Here is a 24,633-nt window from a genome sequence, read left to right on the forward strand (position 1 = left end):
GAATCTTCACGTTTTAAAGTATCTAAAAAAACAGTTAGAGCTATGGGGGTTGGAAGTATTCCTATTTAAGACTACTTAAGTAGATCCTTTCACTGAAAGTATGTCCAGTTTCTCTACTTTCCACTACGACACCCGTGAATCTGTTAGGACGTGTAGGAGACACTGCTCACACACTACTTTGATATATATATGATAATTAATCACTGGCAATTAATAATACACTCGTAAATGGGGCACCACCATGTTTAGTTCTTGGAATAATCCGGAGGAAATTATTCCAAACACCTAACTGTACCAGTTGGCTTGGACAGTTAGAGTCCATTCATGATTCAGTTTCAATATTCTGAAGTAGTGACTTCTTTGCACGTATCCATCAGTTCTCCACATTGAAATTAAGTTCCAGACAAAGACAAACGATTATATATGTTTATTGAATAAATAATTTGGGATAAAATAAATGAAATGAAAAATTTTAGACGAACAACAGATAACAGAAAAAGTAAAGACTGTAATTAGCAAAGTAATAAAGTTATGTGACCGTCGGTAGATGGTAAAGTTTAAGGGTCAGGTTTTTATATATTAAATATTATGGAAGTAATTTTCAATACTAACAAGACCCTAATCTTAATTCTCCTGAATTCATAAGATAGAAGTTAGAACTTAGACCGAAGTCAGAACCTAGACAGAAGTCAGAACTTTGGACACCACTCATTCTCACGTGTGTGGATCCAGCTGCATGAAGACGTTCAGCCTGTTTTGTCTGGGAGTCAGGAGGCACTGAAGTTTGGTGTTCTTGAGAGTTCTGGGTTGGACAACGGCACGGCGCGTCGGTCCAATAGCCAGAGGGAAGGCCTGTACTCTGTTGTGGAACTCTTGGTCCGAAGGCCCAGCAAGGTTTCCGCCTTGGGAGCACCAGCGGCAGAGTCAGTCTTGGCTGGGAGCACACATAAGGCTCAATCTTGCACTAAGCGCAATTGACTTTGGACACTGGCGCTTGTATAATTCCTATTTTGCATTCGGCGCACATTGGAATTTTCCCTCCACAGACGCACGTTCTTAAATTAGGGAATGAACTTGTGGTCCTGGGGGCGGTTCAGCAAAAAGAGGAGGTGTGTTCCGGCGCAAACGTTCACTGGAACTATTTTGCTGTTTCAGAAAACAGTTCCGCAACAGATCAGAAAAAACCTAGTCTAAAGTCAGGGCGCATGCTTGGCCATAATGTAGCGTGTGCTCAACCTGCATACACTTTGCTTCTCTCATCTACAAGGAAGCAGTTCCCGTTGCAAACCATACAAAAAAAGTTGAAAAGAAGAACTAATTCTTTTTCCCTCTGATATGCGACGCGCCCGCTGTAGCCGTGAGGGTCCGGGAGTGGCAATGCGCGATGTGCTCCTAGTGGAGCGGGTGGACGGAGATGGAGTTGGGGGAGGAGGAGGAAGGGGCACAACAGGAGCAGGTGGTGCGTTTGGAGACTTGAGGCGATGCGCCTGAGAGGCCGTAGCAAAATCGCCACCCGGTCAAGACGAGCATTAATACCTTGCCGCATCCCGGACAGTGCGGTCCGGTCTGATGCTGCCACGGCGTGTAGTGGGTCTGGATCCTCTGCACCTTGGTGTTTGCACTGCTCCCTCATCAGCTGGCCGTTGCGCACTGCTCGGCCCGTGCGCACTGCTCCCGTGGCCTGGTGCAATGTCATGGGGATGCCAGCCTTGGAAACAATTGTGGCAATTTCCTCCCACGCCCGTTTAACTAAAGCTAATTTGGATGGATTTCTCCCATCCCCGTACAACGCCACTTCTCTGTCTTTTACAGCCCTGACGAGAACGTCGGTCTCCTCGGCTGTGAACCGCTCCTGGCGTGCACCTGGCAAATTCGCCATTATAATAGCAATCCGTCATGGAACAAGCACGCCTGCTTTTAAAGGGAATGTGAGATGACGCTCTAATTGGTTTATTGCACGTTACGCCCAAACCACAACTATGACTAATGTAGCTACTTCAGACCAACCCATTTTAGATTTGCGTCGGGCGCAAGAGTCATTTATCCCGCCGGCATAATAGCGACAGTGCCTGAGATCCGCCCACAAAGCTACTTGCGTTAAATATTTGCGTTTCAGATCGTTAAGATAGAGCGCAAAGTCTTTTTTGTTGGAGACTCCTTGCAAGGCCTCTGAAGCAGACAATGATTGTAACGTTCTTCATCAAATGATCACAGTCTTGAAAAAGACTTTTTCTTTGTTGTTTCAAGTAGTGGTTCTTAAGTTCTGATTCTGAAACTAATTCAACTTCTTCTGGATCAGATGGTGATACTTTAACAGTATATTAAAATCAAAAATCAAAAAAGAAAAGAATTTGTTCTATTAAAAACTTGGATAAAAGTAAAACACTTAAAGTAGTGATACAATTCGCTTTTCTTAGAGCTTGTTGCAAAAATAAAAATGAAAAGCAAAGAAGTGAAGAGAAGAGAAGAGAGAAGAAGGAGAAGAAGACAGAAGACAGACAGAGAGAAAAATGAGCAGAGAAGAGTAGAGGAGCAGAGAGGTCTGTTTTATGACCTGCAGCAGATGGACCACAAGGGGTGGGGGCAGAGTGTCCCTCCTTCTGTGATCTGAGTTTAGGCTCCCAAAAGTTTAATCTCACTACACTATTGTATGTAATGTTTTGAAATCATGTTTTAACCTTCCCAAAACTTATCTTAAAAGTCGAATTTTTGCCTTTGTGAAAAGATGCAACATGATAATAATAACTTATCATTTAAAAGAATTATAACCTGATTAAGACATGAAGCAATAAAGTATACAACATAAAACAATAAAGTATACAATACACAGTAGGACCAAGGACTTATACATATTCCTTGTAGTTCTATCTTAACAAAACATATCAGACATTTAACTGGTAAATAACACAAGTATTACACAAGGAATAATGATCTGCAAGTCTCTCCTCCATCACCAAGGGGAGGGGCTGGTGTCTGTTGACCTCAAACTCATCAAGTAATAAACTTCATTTTGGCTTGACAATAACATGGGAAAGATCTATTGTATGACCTTCTTATGCTATTTTGGAATCTGCTAAAATTAAGAAATTGAGATTGCAGTTTATTAGTTATTTTGGACATATTTGAATTTGGGTGGGCATAGAGACTGCAGTGGGATTGGAATGTCAGACCCAGGAACAACAACGGTCGTAAATAAAAGTTGGACATGTGAGGTGGAAGAACACACAGATTAGGTTTCCCATCAAGCCTTTCCCCACTGGAGAATGTTCCAGAGGGAGAGAGATGCAGATTAGTAAAACACCTTAAATCACAACATCTGTGTTAGAAACCAGTTCTCCTTTCTTCTGAGGTGGAGAAAGAAGACTCTGTCGTGCTTGACCTCGTTTGACCTAAGGAAAAGGGGTTCATCTTCTTTGGAGGGGAGGAAAAAGACCAGATGTGCTCAGTCGTTGTAAATTACTAAAAGAAGGTCTGTGGTGATCTGTTTATAGCAAGTAAAACATCCCCCACCAGCACACAAAACAGCACACTTGTTGCTAAAACAGAATGTCCCTTGCCAAGGATCTCACAGTATCTCCTCTCTCAAGAAAAGAGTGAGGGCATTCGTCCCGATAATTCTATCTCTGTTAAACCAAGGGATAATAATGTCATGTAACAGTCCATGTAATACTCCTGTTCTTGCATTCAGCCTCTCCCTCTGCTGCTGCATGTGAGACTGACACAGTTCTCTTTCTCAAGGCTTTAGCAGTGAAGGGTCAATAAAGAAAGTTCAATTGTGTCAGAGATACTTGGGACACACATTATCCTGTTCTACAAGAGTCCTTACTCCATCCAGGATAAAAGCTATAGTGGAAATGCCAAAACTCACACATGTTTCACAGATGAAGACATTTTAGGAATGACAGGCTATTGTAGACAATGGATAATTGACTTTGCTTATAGAGAATATGGAGTGCCATGCGCAGGGTATGCAATTTGTGATAATTTTTCCATAATTGATAGCACCGCCCTGCCACCCTCAAATTCCGCCCAAGTAGCTGAGTTGTTCCACTGATGAGAGCCTATCATCTAGCAAAAGGTAAAATTGTTGCTATTAACACAGACTCCAAACATGCTTTTGGATGTTTACATGATTTCCTTAATCTATTTGCTGTTGTTAATTGTGAAGCTCACACCAAATCCAGGGACCCTGGTTCAAGAGGCAATGCTCTGGCTGACCATGCAGCCAAAGCAGTTGATAAACTTGATATGCCTGTCCTGATGTGATTCTTTAACAGGAATCTGCTGATGTGAGGGAGCATGAATTGTGACTTTCCGATGGTTGTAAAAATGTAAATAACGTGAGGGTCCACAACGACGGCCGCATTGTGGAACCAACTCCTGTGTACCTTGAGGATGTAATTAAGATGTTAATAATCTTGTATGTATAGAGATATTCTCCAACCAGCCCGAAGCCTGGGCCTGCAAGAAGGTAGATTCTGGATATTCTTGTGTGTATAGCTAGTTACACACCCGGGCTGAAGCCTGGGCCTGTGAGAAGGGAGATTTTGTTTATTTAGCTAAATGCTTGCCAAGCAACTCAAGATGAAGAAGATGGACCTCCATGCTTTGGATGAGTCTATTAAAACTTTGTGCCCTGCATTAACCTCTGCTGTTCAGCTAATCCACAGACAACTAAAATCTGTCCAGCCCTTTCCTAGAGAGCAACAACCACGAGACTGGATCTGCATCAGAGTTCCAGCAAAAAAACGCCCTGAAACCCCACAGATCAAAACCACGACACGTCCTGCTTACCACCAGCACAGCACTAAAGTGTGAGGGTAGTACCACTTGGATCCACACATCCCACTGTAAGAAGACACCTCCACCATGCGGAAGACATCACTAGGGTCCCTCTACATCCAGTGGGCCATCTCCCTCATCGCCTACGGAGATATAAAGTATTGGCCGCACCCCTGGCACGGATCTTCCCAGGACAACGCTGGAACTGGAGACCCAGAAAAAGATGTACGCCGGCTTCCAAAAGAGCAGAGATGCAACGCCGGCACCGGAGGCCCAGAAGAAAATGTATGCCAGCTTCCAAAAGAGCAGAGACGCAGCGCTGGCACCGGAGGCCCAGAAGAAGCCGTAGAACACCTACCAGCACATTCACAGAACGCAGACAGCAACAAACACCACAAAGAGGACCTTTCCAGGTACCAAAAAGGAAAGACTCTAGATGGATATGAACCACATTCATCACACATTTTTCCAATTGGCAATAAAGGTTGCTGATAATAGTTAAAACCCAAAGAACTGTTACGTGTGTGGCTTCATACCAATTCACTAGTTTACCGGTATTCTTTGAATAAACACATCACCACAGCAAACTGCTCAACAGGACTTGAATGATTTTCTTCAACACCTGTTTGGCGTATGGCCTTTCCCACTTGCCCTTTCCCCTGCTAAAAAGGACTTAATCGCATTCACAACTCTGCTAGCCAGGAGGCTGATACTGATAAAAAGGAAATCCCCAATCCCACCTACCTATACAAACTGGGTTAAGGAGGTGCTTTATTTTGTTGGGAATCGTTATTGATTATTGATTACTAATTAATATGTTATTATTAATTAATTACATTTATTATAGTTGATTAATGAAACCTAGGTAACTATGAGTCATTAATGAACACGGAGCACCAACCTGAAATCAGGGATCAATAATCAAATGATTTACCTTTGAGTCTCATAGCCTTAAAATTAGTCAACTTGTCAATATTATGAAATTATCAATAATTAGACAAGAGGGAAGGCGTGAATCCGAGCACTGACCATATCAACCAGCAGTTATTACAATATGGGATTGTGCAAAATAATCACAGATGCTGCTCAGTTAAAGTCAACAGTGTTTATTAAAGCTTTCTCCACAGAACAAACCATCTACTTTAACAAATAACAATTTCCTTCACAAAGCTAGCAACATCAAAACATAAGCAAGCCAAACAGGTACCTGGGTGGAGGTGTGTGTGTGTGTGTGTGTGTGTGTGTGTGTGTGTGTGTGGCAGGAAGTCCCCAATAAAAACTACAAAGATGGCCGAACGTGGCTTGGGAAGTCACGTTCACCGGACTACAAATTGGTGGGCGTGACTTGGGAAGTCTCGTCAGAGAGACTACAGGAAACACCGGACGTGACTTGTGTCACACGAGAACGCGAATTCCGAGATGATGAATTCAGATTCACTGATTCATATAACTGGAATTCAAAAATGATCTCATGTGCGGTTTGGTCACACAAGGGTGAATTTACAGGGATGACTGTACAGGCTGGATTAGCCTGAATGAGCTCCTAGCGAGCGTAGCAAACACAGTTAGCAGTCAGTACTGGTAACCATAAATAGGACTCGGCGGTCCTTTCACAACAAAATAAAAGCACAACAAAGAAAAAAACCACGCTATATACTACAGTGTTGGGAAAGTTCACTTTCTACATGAACTAGTTCAAAGTTCAGATCACAAATTTTAAAATGAACTAGTTCAGTTCATAGTTCATTATTCTAAATTTTGAACTAAGTTCACACTTCCAAAAATGAACTGAATATTTCTTCAAAATTATTGCCACAGCCCATAAAGAACCACTATTAACTATTATTCTATCAGTTTTAACACTGAAACTGCAGCTGTTCGACAATATTCTGCAAAACCAGGTTGTCCAGCTGCGGCTGGGAGGTGAAGACAATGGATCTGCTACTGTAAGCCGTTAATGCAATTTGGGTGGTAGAGGATCTGTTTTGGCTCGCCGTTGCCATGTCTTTTGATTTTTTTATTCACTTGCACATACCTTGAAAGGCTAGCCGGTTTGCGGTACAGGATAGAGTTCAAATTAAAAATAAAATACATAAATAAGTAAATAAATAAACAATTTTTAAAAAGAAGAGGAAGAAAGGGAAAAAGAAAATAATAAATAAAAAGATAGTTCAGACAGTGGCTTCAGGGAAAAACTTTTCATAATGACTCAGTAAGGTATTAGCACATTGATGACACATGCGACAGTGGAACTCTGTGGTGGCTGGTGTTGCCAGTGTTATGTCCGTTCAGGACGAATTAATCTGTGTTAGTTTGGTAATGCCTCAGTGCATGTTTGGTATGCAGCTGATTCTGTCTGAAATAGTTCAGTTTCGTTTTGATCGAAAGTAAAGCGAGTTACACAAACCTCTTGTCCAGCGTCCTTTTTATACACAACAGCCAGATTGGGTGATTTTCCGCTACATATTAAGGCCTGTTCACGGTGTGTTTTAGCCGGTTTTCGCCTGGAAGGCTCGATGGAAATCTGTCACTGTCTTGAACGAAGTTAAACTCGGGAGCGTGAGCGCGGGATCAGCTTTAGCGTTCTAACAGCTGACGGCAGGCTGTCCACAGCGATATGTCGACTCGATGGAAGGGATGGTTTCGTTCCTTCCGAAGATTCTTTTCTTCCTTCTGCAGGCAGTGAGGAAACGGCTGGGCTGTACAGCGTCCGAACAAAAGTGAAAGTAAAAAAAAACAGTCTCTGTCTCGTCCAGCGTGGAGGGAACTGAAATTAGCTCAAGCAAAAATGAAAAACGTTTCTCAAAGTTGTACCCTTGGCAGCAGTTGTGTGAAACCGAAGTCTCTTCACAACAGAAGCTCCCTGAGTACAAAGAGCAGGAGGGCTCCGTGACCTTTTAACGTGGGAGTGACGTCATTGTGATCCTGGCGGAGCTTCCGGGCTCACAGCCAATAGGGACCGTGTGACTTCTTGGGGGCAGGTCAGCCTGGTCATGTTTTTCACACCTGGTCGGCCTTTTTCCCTGTTCTTTGTTCGGTAGTTCCTCGTGTGAGGCCCTAGTAGTTAGGCTCCTGGCTTCAACTACAGGCCTCTCTTGGTCTCTTTGTTTGAGACATGTGCATGAGGGCACGAGGCCCAACAATTTTCTCAAATTAGAAAAAATCAGCCTGACCCTGATAGGTAAAGCTGCCTCATTTGAGAAGATCTGGAGCCCTTCCTGTCTTATGTCAATAGTGCAAGTTGTCTGATCACTGTGAACTGAGTACTGCAATGCTGAGCTTGTGTGTGTGTGTTCTCTGCCAATTTAAATATTTGTGCTTCTGTTTTTGGTCCTATGTATTTATCAATTTGTTTATTTATTTATTCATTTTTTATTAGTATCACAATTATTATTTATTTATTTTATCTATAATTGTATTTTAATTTAATTACTTGTTTATGAGGATGAGGGGTGGTACCGGTTCTGTGGTACGTTTCTATCTGTAATCAATAAACAGAAAAAAATAATAATAATAGTAATCTAAAATGTGTTTCTCTTCTTTCTGCAGAGCTCAGCTGGTGTCCACTACTCTTGCTCTGAGGACGACCTCGTATCTGTCTCTGGAGACAGAATACATGCCCTGGCAGTCTACTCTGAATAACCTGCACTACTACTACCTCATGCTGGACCGGACTGAAGTCTATCAGCCTATGCAGGTACAAAACATTACCTGTGCGTGTCAGTAACATAGATTTTTTGGGAGTTTTGCAATATAAGATTGTAGTTCTTCACAGTATGTTCCTCTTTATACCTGGTGGCCATTAAGAGGCAACACATTGGTGAAAGAAAACCAGCACCATTTATTCACCTCTCTGTAATACCCCCAGAACTACATAAAGATGCTGGTGACTCCCCTCTTCCTGCATTTCAAGAACATGACATCAGACTGGGTCCGTGTTCCTGACAGACACACTGAACAGTGAGTGTACTTATGTGTCTTGGTTAATGTCTGGTTGTTATAACAAAGACCTCTTAAACAATGACAACTTCATGATTGTGCCTGAATGCGTTCAATGAACAATCGTTCATGAATACGTTCATATTTTGGGCGAACGTGAACTGAACGTATGTATTTCTGCCTGATGAACGTTATTGTGAACGTGTTCATTCTGGCGTTTGTGAACTGCGCATTCTCCATCGAGTCTTCCATGCGAAAACCGGCTAAAACACAGAGAACAGGCCTTAATATGTAGCGGAAAAACACCCAATCTAGCTGTTGTGTATAAAAAGGGTGCTGGACAAGAGGTTTGTGCAGCTTACTTTACTTTCGATCAAAACAAAACTATTTCAGATAGAAACAGCTGCATACCAAAATGCAGTGAGGCATTACCAAACGAACACAGATTAATTCGTCTTACCCTTAAACATGTTATTTGCTGTTAACCCAGAAGATAATGCTCTTGAAAACATGATGAACTTTGTTATTCTATGCAAAATGTTTTATTCACAAGCAAAAATTTGCAAAATCGCTACTTAAATTTGCTCCTTTTCTGCTGGAGCCGAGCTCTTTGCTTAAATCTCTGATTTTGTTAAATAACAAAAAAAGTAATACCTTACTGAGTCATTATGAAAAGTTTTTCCCTGAAGCCACTGTCTGAACTATCTATTTATTTATTTTTTTCCCCTTTTTTCTTCTTTTTTAAAAATTATTTATTTACTTCTTTATGTATTATTTTATTTTTAATTTTTAATTCGTACTCCATCCTGTACCACAAACCTGAAACGGCACATTTTTGTTTTGCAAAATGTGGGAGAGCTGCAGTTTCAGTGTTAAAACTAATACAATAATAGCTGTCTGTGGTTCTATATGGGCTGTGGCAATAATTTTGAAAAATCAACATATTGAAAAAAAAGAACTATGAACTAGTTCATATTTGGAACTGTGAACTTAGTTCAAAATTTTGAATTATGAGCTATGAACTGAACTAGTTGATTTTAAAGTTTGTGAACTGAACTTTGAACTAGTTCATGTAGAAAGTGAACTTTCCCAACACTGCAAATAAAGTATAAAGTCCCTGGCAAACCAAAAAGACACATAGGAACTAGCTGTACTGAAGGCTGACTGTTGTGTCTTTTGTGTATCGACCAATAGCTGCACTTGAACACACCACAAAGACTGCAGCTGGCAGCTAATCAGTTTGCACATTCTGAGCTGGGTGAGAGGAAATACCTCTCTGCCAATATATGGACCGTTGTTATAATTGTCTGATAAAAAGTCACTGAAGAGGCAGAGGAGACAAATAAGGACAAATTGGTAAATTTATGGATAGTACAGTGACAGGCTCGGGAGGCTTTCATTTCCTTTACCTTTTCTCTTTAATGATTGGATCTCCTTATCTGCCAACTGTCAGCCAATCAGGGTGATTTCTCCCAATGATGAGCTGCCGCCAACTCTACACGCTCAGTTGGCTCAGACAAGGGCTCTCTAGTGCCTATGATGTGGGACGCACCACACTGACTAAAACCATAAACACCCACTGCCAGGCCTGCCAGTGGGTGTTTGTGAGTAAGCATTTTAAAATTGCTTTATTCTGGATATTTTGTGGTATATATTTCTGTGAGCTTCACCGCTCACGCTCGCTCGGGGGGGGGGAGGGAAAGGAGGCAGGAAGCCGGCGCTGCTGCTTAATAAGAGTGCTTTATTGTTGGGCACGGGCAGAAAGTAAATGAAAGTAAGTAAAACAAAGGAACAGCCATCACCCTGACGACTGTGGCTTGGGTTCTCGGTCCTTCTGCGGCCCGTCTCTGCTCCGGCCCGGCTCCCGGACCCAGCCTACTGCAAGAGATCAGAACCAGGTCACAAGCATGCTTATATAGCTGATTGATTACCTGATTCTCCTGCTGTCTGAACACCGGCTGAGCCACTCCTCCCTCTCCTCCAGCAGCCGGCGCCCTAACCACACCCCACTGCCACATACCCCCACCGCCCGACTTAGGCCGGGATCCCGCCGGCCGCAAGCCCACTCCCCCCTCCGCCGAGCGGGAGAGAAAGTCAGCCACGACCATGCGGTTACCCGGCCTATGGATCACCTTGAACCTGAAAGGCTGTAACGCCAGATACCAGCGAGTGATCCGCGCGTTGGCATCCTTCATGCGGTGGAGCCACTGCAGCGGGGCATGGTCCGACCAGAGGGTGAATGAGCGCCCCAGGAGGTAATAGCGGAGGGCGCCGACCGCCCACTGTATGGCGAGGCACTCCTTTTCCACCGTACTGTAGTTCACCTCCCGCTGAGCCAGCTTCCGGCTAATGTACAGTACGGGGCGGTCGGCCCCCTCCACCTCCTGAGACAAAACGGCTCCCAGCCCACTGTTCGAGGCGTCCGTCTGCAGGATGAAAGGGAGAGAAAAGTTAGGAGTGTACAAGAGTGGCTCCCCACAGAGGGCTTGTTTTACCCTTTCAAACGCCAGCTGGCACGGCTCCGTCCACTGGACCAGATCTGAGGCACCCTTTCGGGTCAGGTCGGTTAGGGGGCTGGTCATCTCCGAGAAGGCCGGGATGAACCTCCTATAGTAACCGGCCAGCCCCAGAAACCTCCTGACCTCTTTTTTTGTCTTGGGTATTGGGCAGGCCGCAACCGCTGCGGTCTTTTGTACCTGTGGCCGCACCTGCCCGCCCCCCAAGTGGTACCCCAAATACCGTACCTCCCTCCGTCCAACTGCACACTTCTTCGGGTTGGCCGTGAGCCCCGCCTGCCTCAGAGCCTCGAGCACCGCCCCCACCTGCTGCACATGCTGCTCCCAGGTCTCACTATGAATGATTACGTCATCCAGGTAGGCCGCAGCATATGCAGAGTGAGGCCGCAGCACCCGGTCCATAAGGCGCTGAAATGTGGCTGGGGCCCCGAACAGCCCGAACGGAAGTGTGACAAACTGGTACAAACCGTACGGAGTGGAGAAGGCCGTCTTTTCCCTGGAATCTAGTGACAAGGGAATCTGCCAGTAGCCCTTGGTCAAATCCAGTGTCGTGTAAAAGCGAGCCGTGCCCAGCCGATCCAGGAGTTCGTCGACCCGGGGCATTGGATAGGCATCGAATTTGGACACCTCGTTGACCCTGCGGTAGTCCACACAGAACCGTATTGACCCATCGGACTTGCGAACCAGCACAATGGGGCAACACCAGTCACTGTTGGACTCCTCGATTACCCCCATCTCCAACATGGCCTGAAGCTCCGCCCGGACAATTTTCCTCTTGTGTTCCGGCAGCCGACAGGGTCGTGACCGCACTGTCACACCCGGGGATGTTTCAATGTGGTGGTGTATGAGGCTGGTGCGCCCTGGCAGGGGAGAGAACACATCAGCAAAACGCCGCTGCAACGAGGCCACGTCTGCCCTCTGGCTCGGTGAGAGATGGTCATCAACGGGGACCGGCGCTGACTGGTTTGAGTTAGCCACCTCCGGCCCCAACTCATCCCTCTCGATCACCGTGGTAGCCAGGGAGACAGCCGTCACCTCCCTCCATGCTTTAAGGAGGTTGAGGTGGTAAATTTGTGTGGCCCCGCCCCAGTCAGAACGCACCACCTCATAGTCAACCTCCCCCACTCGCCGTGTGACCACAAAGGGCCCTTGCCACTTGGCGAGCAATTTGGAGCTAGATGATGGGATCAATACGAGCACTTTATCTCCCGGTGAAAACTGTCTAAGTTTTGCCCCCCTGTTGTACAGCCGCTGTTGACGTTCCTGGGCCTGGAGCAAATTCTCCCGTGATAACCGACCCAGTGAATGGAGTTTTGCTCTCAGGTCCAGGACGTGCTGCACCTCGTTTTTGCTGGTGCTTGGACCCGTCTCCCAGCTTTCCTTAACCAGGTCCAAGACACCCCGTGGTTTCCTGCCAAACAGGAGTTCAAAGGGAGAAAATCCCGTGGAGGCCTGGGGCACCTCCCGTACTGCAAACAACAGAGGGTCCAACCATTTATCCCAATTACGGCTATCCTCGTGCACAAACTTACGAATCATGTTCTTTAGTGTCTTGTTAAACCGCTCCACCAGCCCGTCAGTCTGGGGATGGTACACACTAGTCCGGATTTAATGGACGCCCAATAATTCATAGAGTTCGCGTAGTGTACGTGACATGAATGACATGCCCTGATCAGTCAGAATCTCTTTCGGGATCCCAACTCGGGAGATAACTTGAAACAGTGCCTGCGCAATGCTCTTTGCAGAAATATTACGCAGGGGCACCGCCTCGGGATAGCGCGTTGCATAGTCCACAAGGACTAGCACAAAGCGATATCCCCGTGCGCTCCGGTCTAATGGCCCGATGAGGTCCATGGCAATTCTATCAAACGTGACCTCAATTAGTGGTAACAGGCGCAATGGCGCTTTTGGGGTGGCCGGGGGGTTGACTAACTGACATTCGCGGCAGGAATCACACCACCGACTTACATCCGCTCGAATGCCGGCCAGTAAAACCGGGCCATGACCCGGTTCAGTGTTTTGTCAAACCCAAGGTGACCCGCCATGGGGTTGTGATGAGCCGCCTGGAAGATGGTTTCCCGACGGCTCTTCGGCACCAACAACTGAGTGAGTTCTTCTCCTGTCCGAGCGTCACGACTCGCTCTGTATAACCTGTCCCTAATAACAACAAAATAGGGGTGAGTGAGCGCTGTGCTAGGGTGGACCTGCATGCGACCATCAATTTTCATCACTTGGTCGAACGCATGGCGGAGGGTCTCATCCCGAGACTGCTCCAGTGGAAAATCTTCCATGGGGGCTATCGTCGGGGCCGCTGGAGCCAGCGGTGCTGGCCCCCTCGGCCCGTGCCCCCCCCAGCCGCGTCAGGAGGTGGCACCCCCGCCTCACCGCTAAGCACCGCACACCACTCACATTCCCCTGACTTACGTGACCGCGCCCTCAGAGTTTCCCCCGCTAAACTAGCAAACCCCGGCCAATTCGTGCCCAAGATTAGAGGGTGCGTGAGGCGAGTACTAACTCCAGCCCTGACTCTATGCTTTTTCCCTTTAAAATAAATTTTTAGAGTCACCACCGGGTAATCGTGAACATCACCATGCACACACCTCACCCGCACCCACGATGCCTCCAGCAATGCCCCTGGTCGAACCAAGCGCTGGTGGATCATGGTCTGTTCGCAACCCGAGTCCAGCAGAGCTTGGTGTGTACCCCCCTGTATACATACCGGTATACGGTACGTCCCTTCCGAACCGGGGGAGGGGGCTGGCGGCCCCGCAACCCGAACCACCTGTCCAACGATGTCCTCAGCGGTGTTTGTGCCTGGCTGTAGCCAGCGCCCCGCTGCGTCGAGGAGCCGCCGCGCGTAGGAGAAGGGGCGGCCGGCCTCCTCGAACGAGAGCCCCCTGAACCGCCGTCGGTGTCCCTCTGGCGTGCTGCCTAGTCGGTCCAGGATGGCTCTCTTCAGTTGCGCGAAGTCAGAGCGCGAGGCCGCCGGCAGGCTGTGCGCGGCCAGCTGCGCCACGCCGGTGAGCAGGGGGAGAAGCCGGACCGCCCTCTCCTCCTCCGGCCACCCACACGCCTCCGCCATGCCCTCGAAGATGTCCAGGTAGGCCTCCGGATCATCCTCCGCGGTCATCCGTTGGAGGGCAATCGGCGGAGGCCGGCCCCGACTGGGCTCCGGATCGGGGACCGGGGCGCCCTGGGTGGCCGGGCGCTGCAGCAGCTCCCGCAGGAGAGCGCGATCGTCCCGCTGTGCCGCCGCGATGTCCGCCAGTGCCTGCGACTGCTGCCGCTGGAGCGCGGTGGTGCTCTCCTGCATCGCAGCGAGGTGCTGGAGGGCCAGCGACAGCGGCGTCTGCCCTTCCATGTCCCTGTTCAGGCGCCAGAATGTGAGCTTCACCGCTCACGCTCGCTCAGGGGGGGGAGGGAAAGGAGGCAGGAAGCCGGCGCTGCTGCTTAATAAGAGTGCTTTATTGTTGGGCATGGGCAGAAAGTAAATGAAAGTAAGTAAAACAAAGGAACAGCCGTCACCCTGACGACTGTGGCTTGGGTTCTCGGTCCTTCTGCGGCCCATCTCTGCTCCGGCCCGGCTCCCGGACCCAGCCTACTGCAAGAGATCAGAACCAGCTCACAAGCATGCTTATATAGCTGATTGATTACCTGATTCTCCTGCTGTCTGAACACCGGCTGAGCCACTCCTCCCTCTCCTCCAGCAGCCGGCGCCCTAACCACACCCCACTGCCACAATTTCTTTTTACATTGTTGGCACTCTGTGGACAGCAAAGGAAAATTTTCATTGTACAGTGAAACATTTTTCTGTACTGTGCATATGGCATCCATCACTTTGAATCTTGATTCTTGAATCTTGAGATTGTTTTCAACTGTTTGTTTCTCCCTGCAGGTATAACCAGGTGAACGCCATCCGTATGGCCTGCAGGACTGGATTAACAGAATGTCAGAACCTGACCATCACATGGTTCAAACAGTGGATGGACAGACCTCAACACAATTTGTTGGTCTATTTTATATTCCATTTGATCACTTCACCTTTTTTTGCAACCTTGATTGTAAAAAGATAGAAGACTGTGTAACAGAACGCAAAGATGTGCCAATCCTTTTCAAGTTATATTCAATTAAATACAGGACAAAGACAATATATTTGATGTTCAAACTGAACTTTATTGTTTTCTTGTTAATATACCCTCACTCGTGAAGTGTCAAACCTCTCCCCATCCTTGCTTGTGATCACCTGAGCCTTTCGAGGATGTCCCTTTCAACACTACACAGTGTTTTGTTGCTCCCGTCCCAACGTGTTGCTGCATCAGATCTAGAATGGATATTTATAAAAACAAAGTATATTGATCTGGACATTAAATAGCATGTTTTTGTAATTGAAAAGGATTTGCAAATGATGGCATTGTGTTTATACATAACTTTTTAGGAATAAAGGTTGTAAGTTAATCTGTGAGTTATCGCCAACACTCTCCTCAGGATCGAGCCCAACCTGCGCTCAGCAGTGTACTGCAGTGCCATCGCAGCAGGTGGTGAGGTAGAGTGGGAGTTTGGCTGGTCACAGTTCGAGGATGCCACTCTAGCCAGCGAAGCTAGCAAACTCATGTCTGCACTGGCCTGTACCACCAAGGTACAGCTGTTGGAGAGGTATGCTTCCTTCTGTCCTTTACAAATATAAGGCCTGCAGGTGCTGTCATTAACAAGTTACTGAATGTTTCATTGCCCTTGCCTACATCCAGTGGATGAAACAGTTACATTTTGTTATGTAACCGTCGTATAATGCCAACCCACTTTTCGAAATAATCATTTCAAATGGAGTGGTCACTGTCAAATGCAGAACTGAAACCAAGTAGGACTGAAACAGAACAGCAACTAGAACGGACAGAGAAGTCAATCATTGGTCACTTTAATGAATTGGGTTTCAGTGCTATGAGAAGTATGAAAGCCGGGAGTGAATTTCCAAACATACCATGAAATACACTGATAATAATTTTTATATGATCTTTCGTAAATGACTTAATAATAATATAATAATTCCCAAATTATTTAAAACAAATGAGCTGACTTGTCACTGTTTAAAATGAGACAGGAGAATGTTAAGGGAAATACATGTAGAACAGTTATTAATGGATAGTGAAGTGGACATACCTGTCTTCTCTGTTCTCGCAGGTATCTGTCTTACACCTTAAACTCAACTCTGATCCGTAAGCAGGATGCCTCCACTGTCATCACAGCTGTTGCCAGCAACAGAGTGGGACAGAGTCTGGCATGGGACTTTGTCAGGGAACACTGGGAATACATGTTCACACAGTGAGTACTACAATATCAATATAAATAGGTGGCATTAAGGACCACATTAAGGAGGGAAGGAATTCATTAAGGAAGGAAGAAGGGAAGCAATTAAAAAAGACTTAACGGTCCCATATTATAAAAAACGCGTTTTCTCTGGTCTCTTCATATATAAGATGGTCCTCCCTGAACCTGCCAACTCCCAGAACGACAAAAGCAAATGAGTCCTGCATGGTCTCTGCAGCCCACCCACTAGTAAAACGGGGCTCCTATAGGCTTTTCAGATTTAGCTCCTGTAGTAACGTAACAAAAGGAGTCATTTTCATAGGCCGGACGCAATGTTGTTGCTCAGAGTTAGACATGCAGGTTGCTCTGTTGTTGGTTGTAAAAATCAATATCAGTGCCTATATTCTGTCCCAGCTACAGAACGACAGAAAAGACAGTGGTTGCATTTCATTTTAACGACAACGTGCCGGCTACGGTTCGTCTAAGTTTGTTTGTGTGCGCTAACCACTTCACATGGGATTGCTTTAGTAACAAGGGTCAGTACGAAGCTGGCTTTGACCCTCATAAAAGGATCAGTCCCAACCATACGGGACCCAGCAACTGCATCCGAGCCACCGAAAAGTATTGCCATGTTTTGATTGTATTTACAGTTGCCAAAGAACTATATGTTACCTTTACCATTAGCAGGAGCTGGCATTAGCTACATGATAGTAACTGTAACAACACATAGAACAAACTAACATTATCCGGACACACTAACCATTGTGAAATTTCCTGCTGCAGCTGGGGAGTCTGTACTTCTTCAGGAGCCTCTCCTTCTGGGTCTGATTCTGGGTCAAACTGGTTCGGTATGTCGGTGAGCCATAGCGATACATCCACCGTAAACATTAGCACATGCTACCGCTAGAGTAAGCGGCATCCTCTCCCTAAGAATGACTTAGCAGGCAAAGCAGGTGTTGTCAGACGGAGATCATACGCAATTAAAGGTGCAGGCACAGAAACAGCCTGCTCTCAGTAGAGCTCAGTAGAGCGACTTTTAGACAGCTGAAATTAAGGACCACGGATGGGTTTGGGGCAATGCATTTCTAATACAGAGTTGTTGGACCTCTGACAGCTGTGTGAAATTGATGAAAAACAGTATAATATGGGACCTTTAAGGAAGGAAACAATTAAGAAATATGGAAAGGTGTTGTGTTCAAACTAAACCACAATCAGTGTTAGTTCATGTTTGAGTTAAGTTATGTGTTTTCTTTCAGATATGGTGTGGGTGCTTTCAATTTTGCTTCTCTGATCAATGGGGTGACAGCAAGGTTCTCTACACCTGCTGAGCTACAACATGTATGTCCTCAGTAAACAATTCTCCATTCGTTTATTAGCATCAAACTGCTGCTAAACTGTTCTGTCATGTTTTTCTGTGGCAGCTGGGGGAGTTTATGGAGGAGCATGGAGCAGCAGGGTTTGGCACTGCCACCCTGGCTGTGGAGCAGGCCTTGGAGAGGACCAGAGCTAACATCAAATGGCTGCAACAGAACAAGCAGGAGATCTGGGACTGGTTCAACAGTCAGACTGGACATCAGATTCACTAAAATCCTGGGAGCTATGACCCATCTCCCATATGACAATTGTTGCTTCTTTTTAAAACTTAACAATATACCAATAAATACAACAGAAACCTGGAGCTAATGCCAGTAATCAAGTCCACTCCATAAAAAAATACAAGAGCACTATGCTACAATATATTAGGTAAAATCTTGTAATTTTTGTAAATATGGTTGGAAGGAACCTGAATTATAATCATTTGTAAGTAGTGGATATTACGGATGCTCTCTCCTGATCTCCATTCACACTCTTGTTTTAGGTTATGTGGCAGCTGCAGTTGGCACTCAGGATGTGATGCCACTTTGCCATGCTGTTGTTGGTGTGCCACTTTTCTTCAACCTCCTGCAGTCCTGCAGAAGCCGGATAAAAGCTATACATTAAAGTATTTTTTCTTTCGACACAGATTTCATTTAAAATTTAATTGAAACCGGAGCTTTGATATTAAGGCCCAATCACAAAACACCTTTTCTCTCTTTAACAAGCATCAAACATCTAAACATAAAATCACTATTAGTTTATGATTTGATGTGTGATTGAAGAACATAAATCCATCTAATCCAGATGCTCTTTCAAATTGAATTTAGTATTGTGTTATCCTGAGATTTATTATTGTATATTATTGGAATTTTTTTTTTTTATGTGCCATCATGTCAAGATCAAGATCAGATTTAAGCTGTTGTTTTTCTGTGTAAATGCAGATGTTCATGAATTTGATCAGAAAGAATGCGCATTGATGGACTCCTTTAATTAGTCTGATTTGTCACAGTCACAAATATACACAGAAATGTGTCTCAAACAATAATACATTTTGCACAGAACCAATGAAAAGAAGAACATGATTTAAGATACAAAATATTCAAACAAAGAACACATCATGGCTTTTTATCTCTGCATTAGAGCAATGTCAGACAAACATCTAAATAAATAAAGATGTGAAGTAAAAGGGTTCAGAAGCCATTTCATTGTTATTATTGGGCCCAATGTACTCCAACTCTGTTTTGCAGGGGTGAAAAGTGCCAGATTATGTTATCACAGGGGCCAGATCCGAGTTACAAAAAACAATTTACCACAGTTTAAGTACAAGATTACAAATTAATTTTATGTGTGAAATCATATTGACAATATTACATGCATGAATTTATATGTAATGAAAGGAAACCTATATCATCATGTTACACTTTACTTTTGTTTTACTTTATTTCGGAATTGCTGACATTTTGAATTTCCGTCTGCTTTGGCGAACTGTTCTCACTCCAAACGTGTCAACTACAGCACTTTGGTTGCTCAGTGGCCCAACCCTTCCAATTGTGATACTGTAATTATCCTTCCTGCATCATTGAAAGAGGCAACTCTCTGCAGTTGTATGAAGAGCTAGAAAAGTTTGTGTCAGGGGGTTTGGATGGGTGTAACACATCGCATTCCTCTAGGAGACTGGTTGTGTTTTTATGGTATGCAAGTGAGGTAACTCATGTACATTATGTAATTAGTAAGTGTATTGGACATAACTGAACTTACATGAGTCATGTAGTTATTGTGATCATTGCATGCTGATTAAGTACAGACCTGCACCAAATTGCACAAAATACAAATGTCTACATATCGTTGCTTTAAGGCTTGTGACCAAGCTGTCGTCTTTGACAAGTTAGGAGCATTAACATGTTGGCTCTGACATGATGTATAAAAGGTTATTTCACAGGTAGCATATCCATTGGTACCAAAAATATCTCACACTTCTTATTCCAAGACATACTTCCATGTGGGCCTATGAGGACAGACTCAGTGGCCAGACACAACAATTAACACTCCTCGTGATTGCATTGGTTTTTTTCCTTATAGTCTTTTTATTTCTGTGAACCAGCACTCTAACCACAAGGAGTTTTTTTTCTTCTGTAATCAAAGATATGTCACTGAAACAGCTAATGAATGCCTATCTCATAAAAATAATGATGATTATGCCAAAAAAGCAACAGTGGACAAAAATGGATTTTCTCATTTACTGACATTGGGACACAGCCAACATTTTTGGCTTTAAGATTACAGTCAAACTTTGATCAAAGCAAAGCAGCCAACAGCTGAGGTTGACGTTAAGATCTGCCTCATCTGCTCCGCAACATCATCAGTTCAAGCAAAAAGCATTTTTGGAATACAGGCTTCCCACCACTGATAGAGGATCTGTAAATTGAACCAGTGATCATTTGTTATATAGCCTATCTGAATGATGCTGGTTCTTTTTTCATGTGATAAAAACTGGTCCAGACCCAGACCATGTTTCACATACACATTAGGTCAGACACATTGAAACATAAAATGAGATAACATTAGACATAAATACAGTCATTATATATCCAGTCGCAGCACAAAACCATTTGTAATAAATACATATCCAACATCAAAATATGTAAGAAAAACTAAATAACAAATAAATCACCTATACAGCAGTACTTGACTGTTGCTGATGTAGTTTATTTGCTTTGTAAAGGTGTTGATAAAGAGAAAGGGCAAAGCCTCAGTGGTGAAAGTAAGAAACACATAAGAAAGCAGGCTGTGACTGTGAATGGATGGTGCATACAATCATCACTTTTACGAAACTGCCTTTTATTATGTAGGGGAGAACGAGGGAAAGTATTGAGCCAGTCAAATGTCACCTCTGTCTCTAGGTAAGCATAAAAGTCATGTGACCACAAATTAAGGAAGTAGACTTCACATTACTATAACCATTATCTTAAACAAGTACACTTTATTTTTTGCAGTAAAATCAACAAATGCTGAAAGTAATGTCAACAGTCTGGTGCACAGACCAGAGTGGCACAGAGAACCCTTTATTGCTCAATGTCAGCGAGCTGTTGATTTTTGAAATGGCAGACATATGTACACACACATTCTGAAACTGAACCTGCTGTCCATCAGGACACACACCTATAATTTGCTCAGCTTCAGTGTGTGTAGTTTGGAACGGAAGTAACAGGAGTGATGTCTTACACCGTATCACTGCATAGATCCAACATGAGCTCTTGTGAAACAGAGGAAATAACTATTTTGAAGAAAGCAGTGGGTTGGCAAATTATATCTTCTATATTAAACGAATTTAGAATATATCCCCCCAAATTTTACATTGTAGTTTTAGGAGAAGTTTTATGCTTTTTAGACTTGACAAGCAGTTTCCTATGTCTTTATACCAAGCTATCCCTGCCATGTTACCTACAGTTCCTCATAGTTCCCCACCTGCACTATTCACCAATTGACAATATACCATCATTTTCTATTCACAAGCATTTTCATCCTCCAAGTTTAGTGTTGGGAAGGCAGTGTGCATGCAAACAGTAAGACCAAACCAACTGTGAGTTACAGATTCTTCCACGAGATGGTGCAATAATTCCATTAGTCATTTTAGGTCCAGGACAGGTATGAAGAGGAAGATGAAAATAATGTATATTAATTAAAAAGTAAAGAGAGCAACATTTACACACCCAATAGACACAATGTTATCTAGCTGCCATCTGTTTCTGAGAACATACCAATCCAAAACTCCAGTTCAGACAGAAGAAAACATGTGCAAAGTTTTACTCGGGTACTGTGTTGTCTGTGTACGCAAAGCCAGTGAGGATGTACTTTTCCTGTAGTGATGGTATAATTCATTGATATTAAGCCTCTCTATGGAATGATGGAATGAGATGTAAGAAGAAATGACTAGGCTTTATGCTATCTGTATGTTTTTACTTATTTGGCAAAAATTCACCTAAAAGAAGATGTTTAGATTTTGTTTATCTCAATAATGTTTGAGACACTGGCATCTAATGTCATTCTTATACCAACAGTGTGCATCCAGTGAGTCAGACTATTTGGAGGCTTAAAGTTTAAATGATGTTACCACTAATATGTCCAGAGTAAGGTTTTATCCTCTTTTGTAAAATGAAAACTGTGCACATAGTCTCAAGTGAGAACAACTTTTTTGGCTGTTGTACATTTTCAAAACAATTCAAGAGTCGATCCTTTAATAAAACCTTAGGTAAGGATTCTATGTTGGTTTTGTAAACTGAAAACATATAGAGATTGGCACAGTGTCCTGGCATGTGACTAAGATCAAGCCAGAACTTGAAGACGTCTGTCAGAACACAAGACCTTGAGACGATTATTGACAGCAGACAACTAAATTGAATTTAATTGGCATTAAAGTAATTCTATTCTATTCTATTCTATTCTATTCTATTCTAGACAGTAAAACACAAAGCAGAGGGAACTTTAAGTTCAGAGGATTCTAAACTTCAACAGTCTCTTTCACAATTTCAACACACTGCGCTTATTAGTTATATTGCTGAAAAGTCACAGAAAACATTTTGCATTATGGCCCATCATGCATGGAAGTACTGGTAAAGACAGTAGATTAACATTATTCCTTACATGGTCATGTGGTTAGTAAATCCAGTTTGTGATAATAAATGCAATTCATTGTCAAGGATCAAACTTTCATCAGAAATATTTTTTTTCTATTTCAGCCTAATTTCTGAACACTTTTTGTGCACACCCCAACAGTCTGCCCCCACCAGCCCTCTGAAACCTGTACAACATGAAAATGGTTCACATTAAAAAGAGAGCTCGGCATTTTACACTGAATAGGTGTATACTTGTAAGGTATTTCCATTCTTGCTCTCTTAACAATGCAGAGTGAAGTCTAAAACAATTCAAACAGCCTTCAACAATAAATTAACATGTTGTTCCTCCTCCCTTCCTTTATTACTCATGACTTCACTGAAGGATTTTCTCTCGTGTGTCAGGAAGTCTGAGGGCCACCAGACCGCCACACACCAGCGCAGCAAAGGACAGCAGGATGGGGATGGCTTTGGTAATGCCTACAAAGCTGGAGAAGATAGAGCTGCCTAGAACTGCTGCAAGCTTACAAAGAGCATTCAGGACGCCAAATGCTGTGGCCCTGAGAGACAGAGACATAAACAAGACATGGATCACTTTATTAAAACTGAAACTTCCTCAATTACCTGTATTCTGAAGTTCTTTGAAGGTCCATGTTGTCAGAAATTGCCAGAATTTGATTGAAACTCTAAAACTATAGGGGGCAAAACAGCCGCTAACTGCTACTCACTATGATCTTTGCTGTAGCTATCTTTGGCTTATAGCGGCTAGCTGCTGTTCATAAGCAAGTAGCTCAGTTCGCTGTGAAACAAAGTGGCTCTATAAGGTAACAGGAGTCTGCCTACACTATGGCAGAAGTCACTGCAGTTAACAGTGCACAGCAGAGTGGGACTGAACACAAGCTTCTGAGAGCATCAGAGGTCAGTTTGAAGACAGGGGATACAGTACAGATTTGATTTACAGCGACTGTGATCAGAACTGTCGTTCTGGGGATGTGAAGACACAGCAGAAAGGGATAGAAGAGGCATGAAGCGGCAGAGCAGAGAGAGAGTTGGTCATCAGCAGTGGGTGAAAATGGCGCGTAGAGCATGAATATTTTCAGATCTTACTCTATTAACTGAGGATTTATTTGGACTAAACTGGGGGTGATTGTGCAGACAAACAAAGACTCAATTGGTAAGTTTGATTTAATTTCTGTCCAGATCGAATGAAGTGTGTTTTGCAATGAGTTAACGAGGTGATTAAGCTTGTCTTGGTTCAGTTAAGAAGAGAAACTTAAAAGTCTCATATTATACTGTTTTTCATCAATTTCACACAGCTGTCAGAGGTCCAACAACTCTGTATTCGATATGTATTTCCCCAAACACATCCCTGGTCCTGCATTCCAGCTGTCTAAAAGTCGCCCTGCTGAGCTCTATTCAGAGCACTCTGTTTCTGTGCCTGTACCTTTAAATGCTAATGAGCTCCGTCTGTCAACACCTACTTGGGGGAGCCTTGCCTGCTACCTCAATCTTTAGGGAGAGGAAGCCCCTTATGCTAACGGTAGCATGCGCTAATGTTTACGGTGGATGTAACACTATGGCTCGCAGAGATTTTTTCATTCAACCGAACCAGTTTGACCCAGAATCAGACCCAGAAGGAGAGGCTCCTGAAGAAGTACAGACTCTGCGACTGCAGCAGGAAGTTTCAGAATGGTTAGTGTGGTTGGATAATGTTAGTTTGTTCACATGTGTTGTTACAGTTACTACCATGTAGCTAATGGCAAACAGCTAGCGAAAGCTGTGTTTGTCTCCAACACAGTAAAACTGTTATATACTGTTCGCATCGCCTCTGTCTCCAGTCTGCACGTTTCCAGACGTTTTACCGTGACAACCAAGCTCCTTCGTAATATTATTAGCATCAAACTCGCTTCAAACGCCACTGCATAGCGGACCGAAGCATAGCTAACTAGTTAGCCAGTTTCCAGCTGACTTCACTGTACTCGTCGGGAACTGTAAATACTATCAAACCGCGGCGACACTTATTGGTGGCTCAGGTGCAGTTGCAGGGACCGGTATGGTTGAGACTGATCCTTTTATGAGGGTCAGTGTTGAGGCAAAGCCAGCTTTGTACTGACACTCGTTACCGAAGC

At 44.1% G+C, this 24,633-nt stretch overlaps 2 protein-coding genes across 7 annotated transcripts in view; one reads left to right on the plus strand and one right to left on the minus strand.

The window, feature by feature from the left end:
* Positions 1-19,082, plus strand: part of LOC115586348 (aminopeptidase N-like) — a 46,435-nt gene extending 27,353 nt beyond the window's left edge. Inside the window, exons 17-23 of the mRNA XM_030425310.1 lie at positions 8,332-8,479; positions 8,651-8,742; positions 15,133-15,243; positions 15,723-15,890; positions 16,413-16,553; positions 17,795-17,876; positions 17,960-19,082. Of these exons, the coding sequence (XP_030281170.1) occupies positions 8,332-8,479; positions 8,651-8,742; positions 15,133-15,243; positions 15,723-15,890; positions 16,413-16,553; positions 17,795-17,876; positions 17,960-18,124 (907 nt within the window). The 3' untranslated portion in view covers positions 18,125-19,082. The remainder of the gene's footprint in view (positions 1-8,331; positions 8,480-8,650; positions 8,743-15,132; positions 15,244-15,722; positions 15,891-16,412; positions 16,554-17,794; positions 17,877-17,959) is intronic.
* LOC115586349 (synaptic vesicle glycoprotein 2B-like) overlaps positions 15,386-24,633 on the minus strand; it is a 104,031-nt gene continuing 94,783 nt past the window's right edge. For 5 of the 6 annotated variants that reach the window (XM_030425315.1, XM_030425312.1, XM_030425313.1 and 2 more), the window contains one exon: positions 18,862-23,064. In XM_030425315.1, coding sequence (XP_030281175.1) covers positions 22,881-23,064 — 184 coding nt within the window. In that variant the 3' untranslated portion in view covers positions 18,862-22,880. Of the gene's footprint in view, positions 15,559-16,391; positions 16,533-18,861; positions 23,065-24,633 lie in introns of those variants that run through there. The other variant, XR_003984860.1, reaches the window with a different exon arrangement.

Source organism: Sparus aurata, chromosome 8, assembly GCF_900880675.1.
Source record: "Sparus aurata chromosome 8, fSpaAur1.1, whole genome shotgun sequence".
Lineage (NCBI taxonomy): Eukaryota > Metazoa > Chordata > Actinopteri > Spariformes > Sparidae > Sparus > Sparus aurata.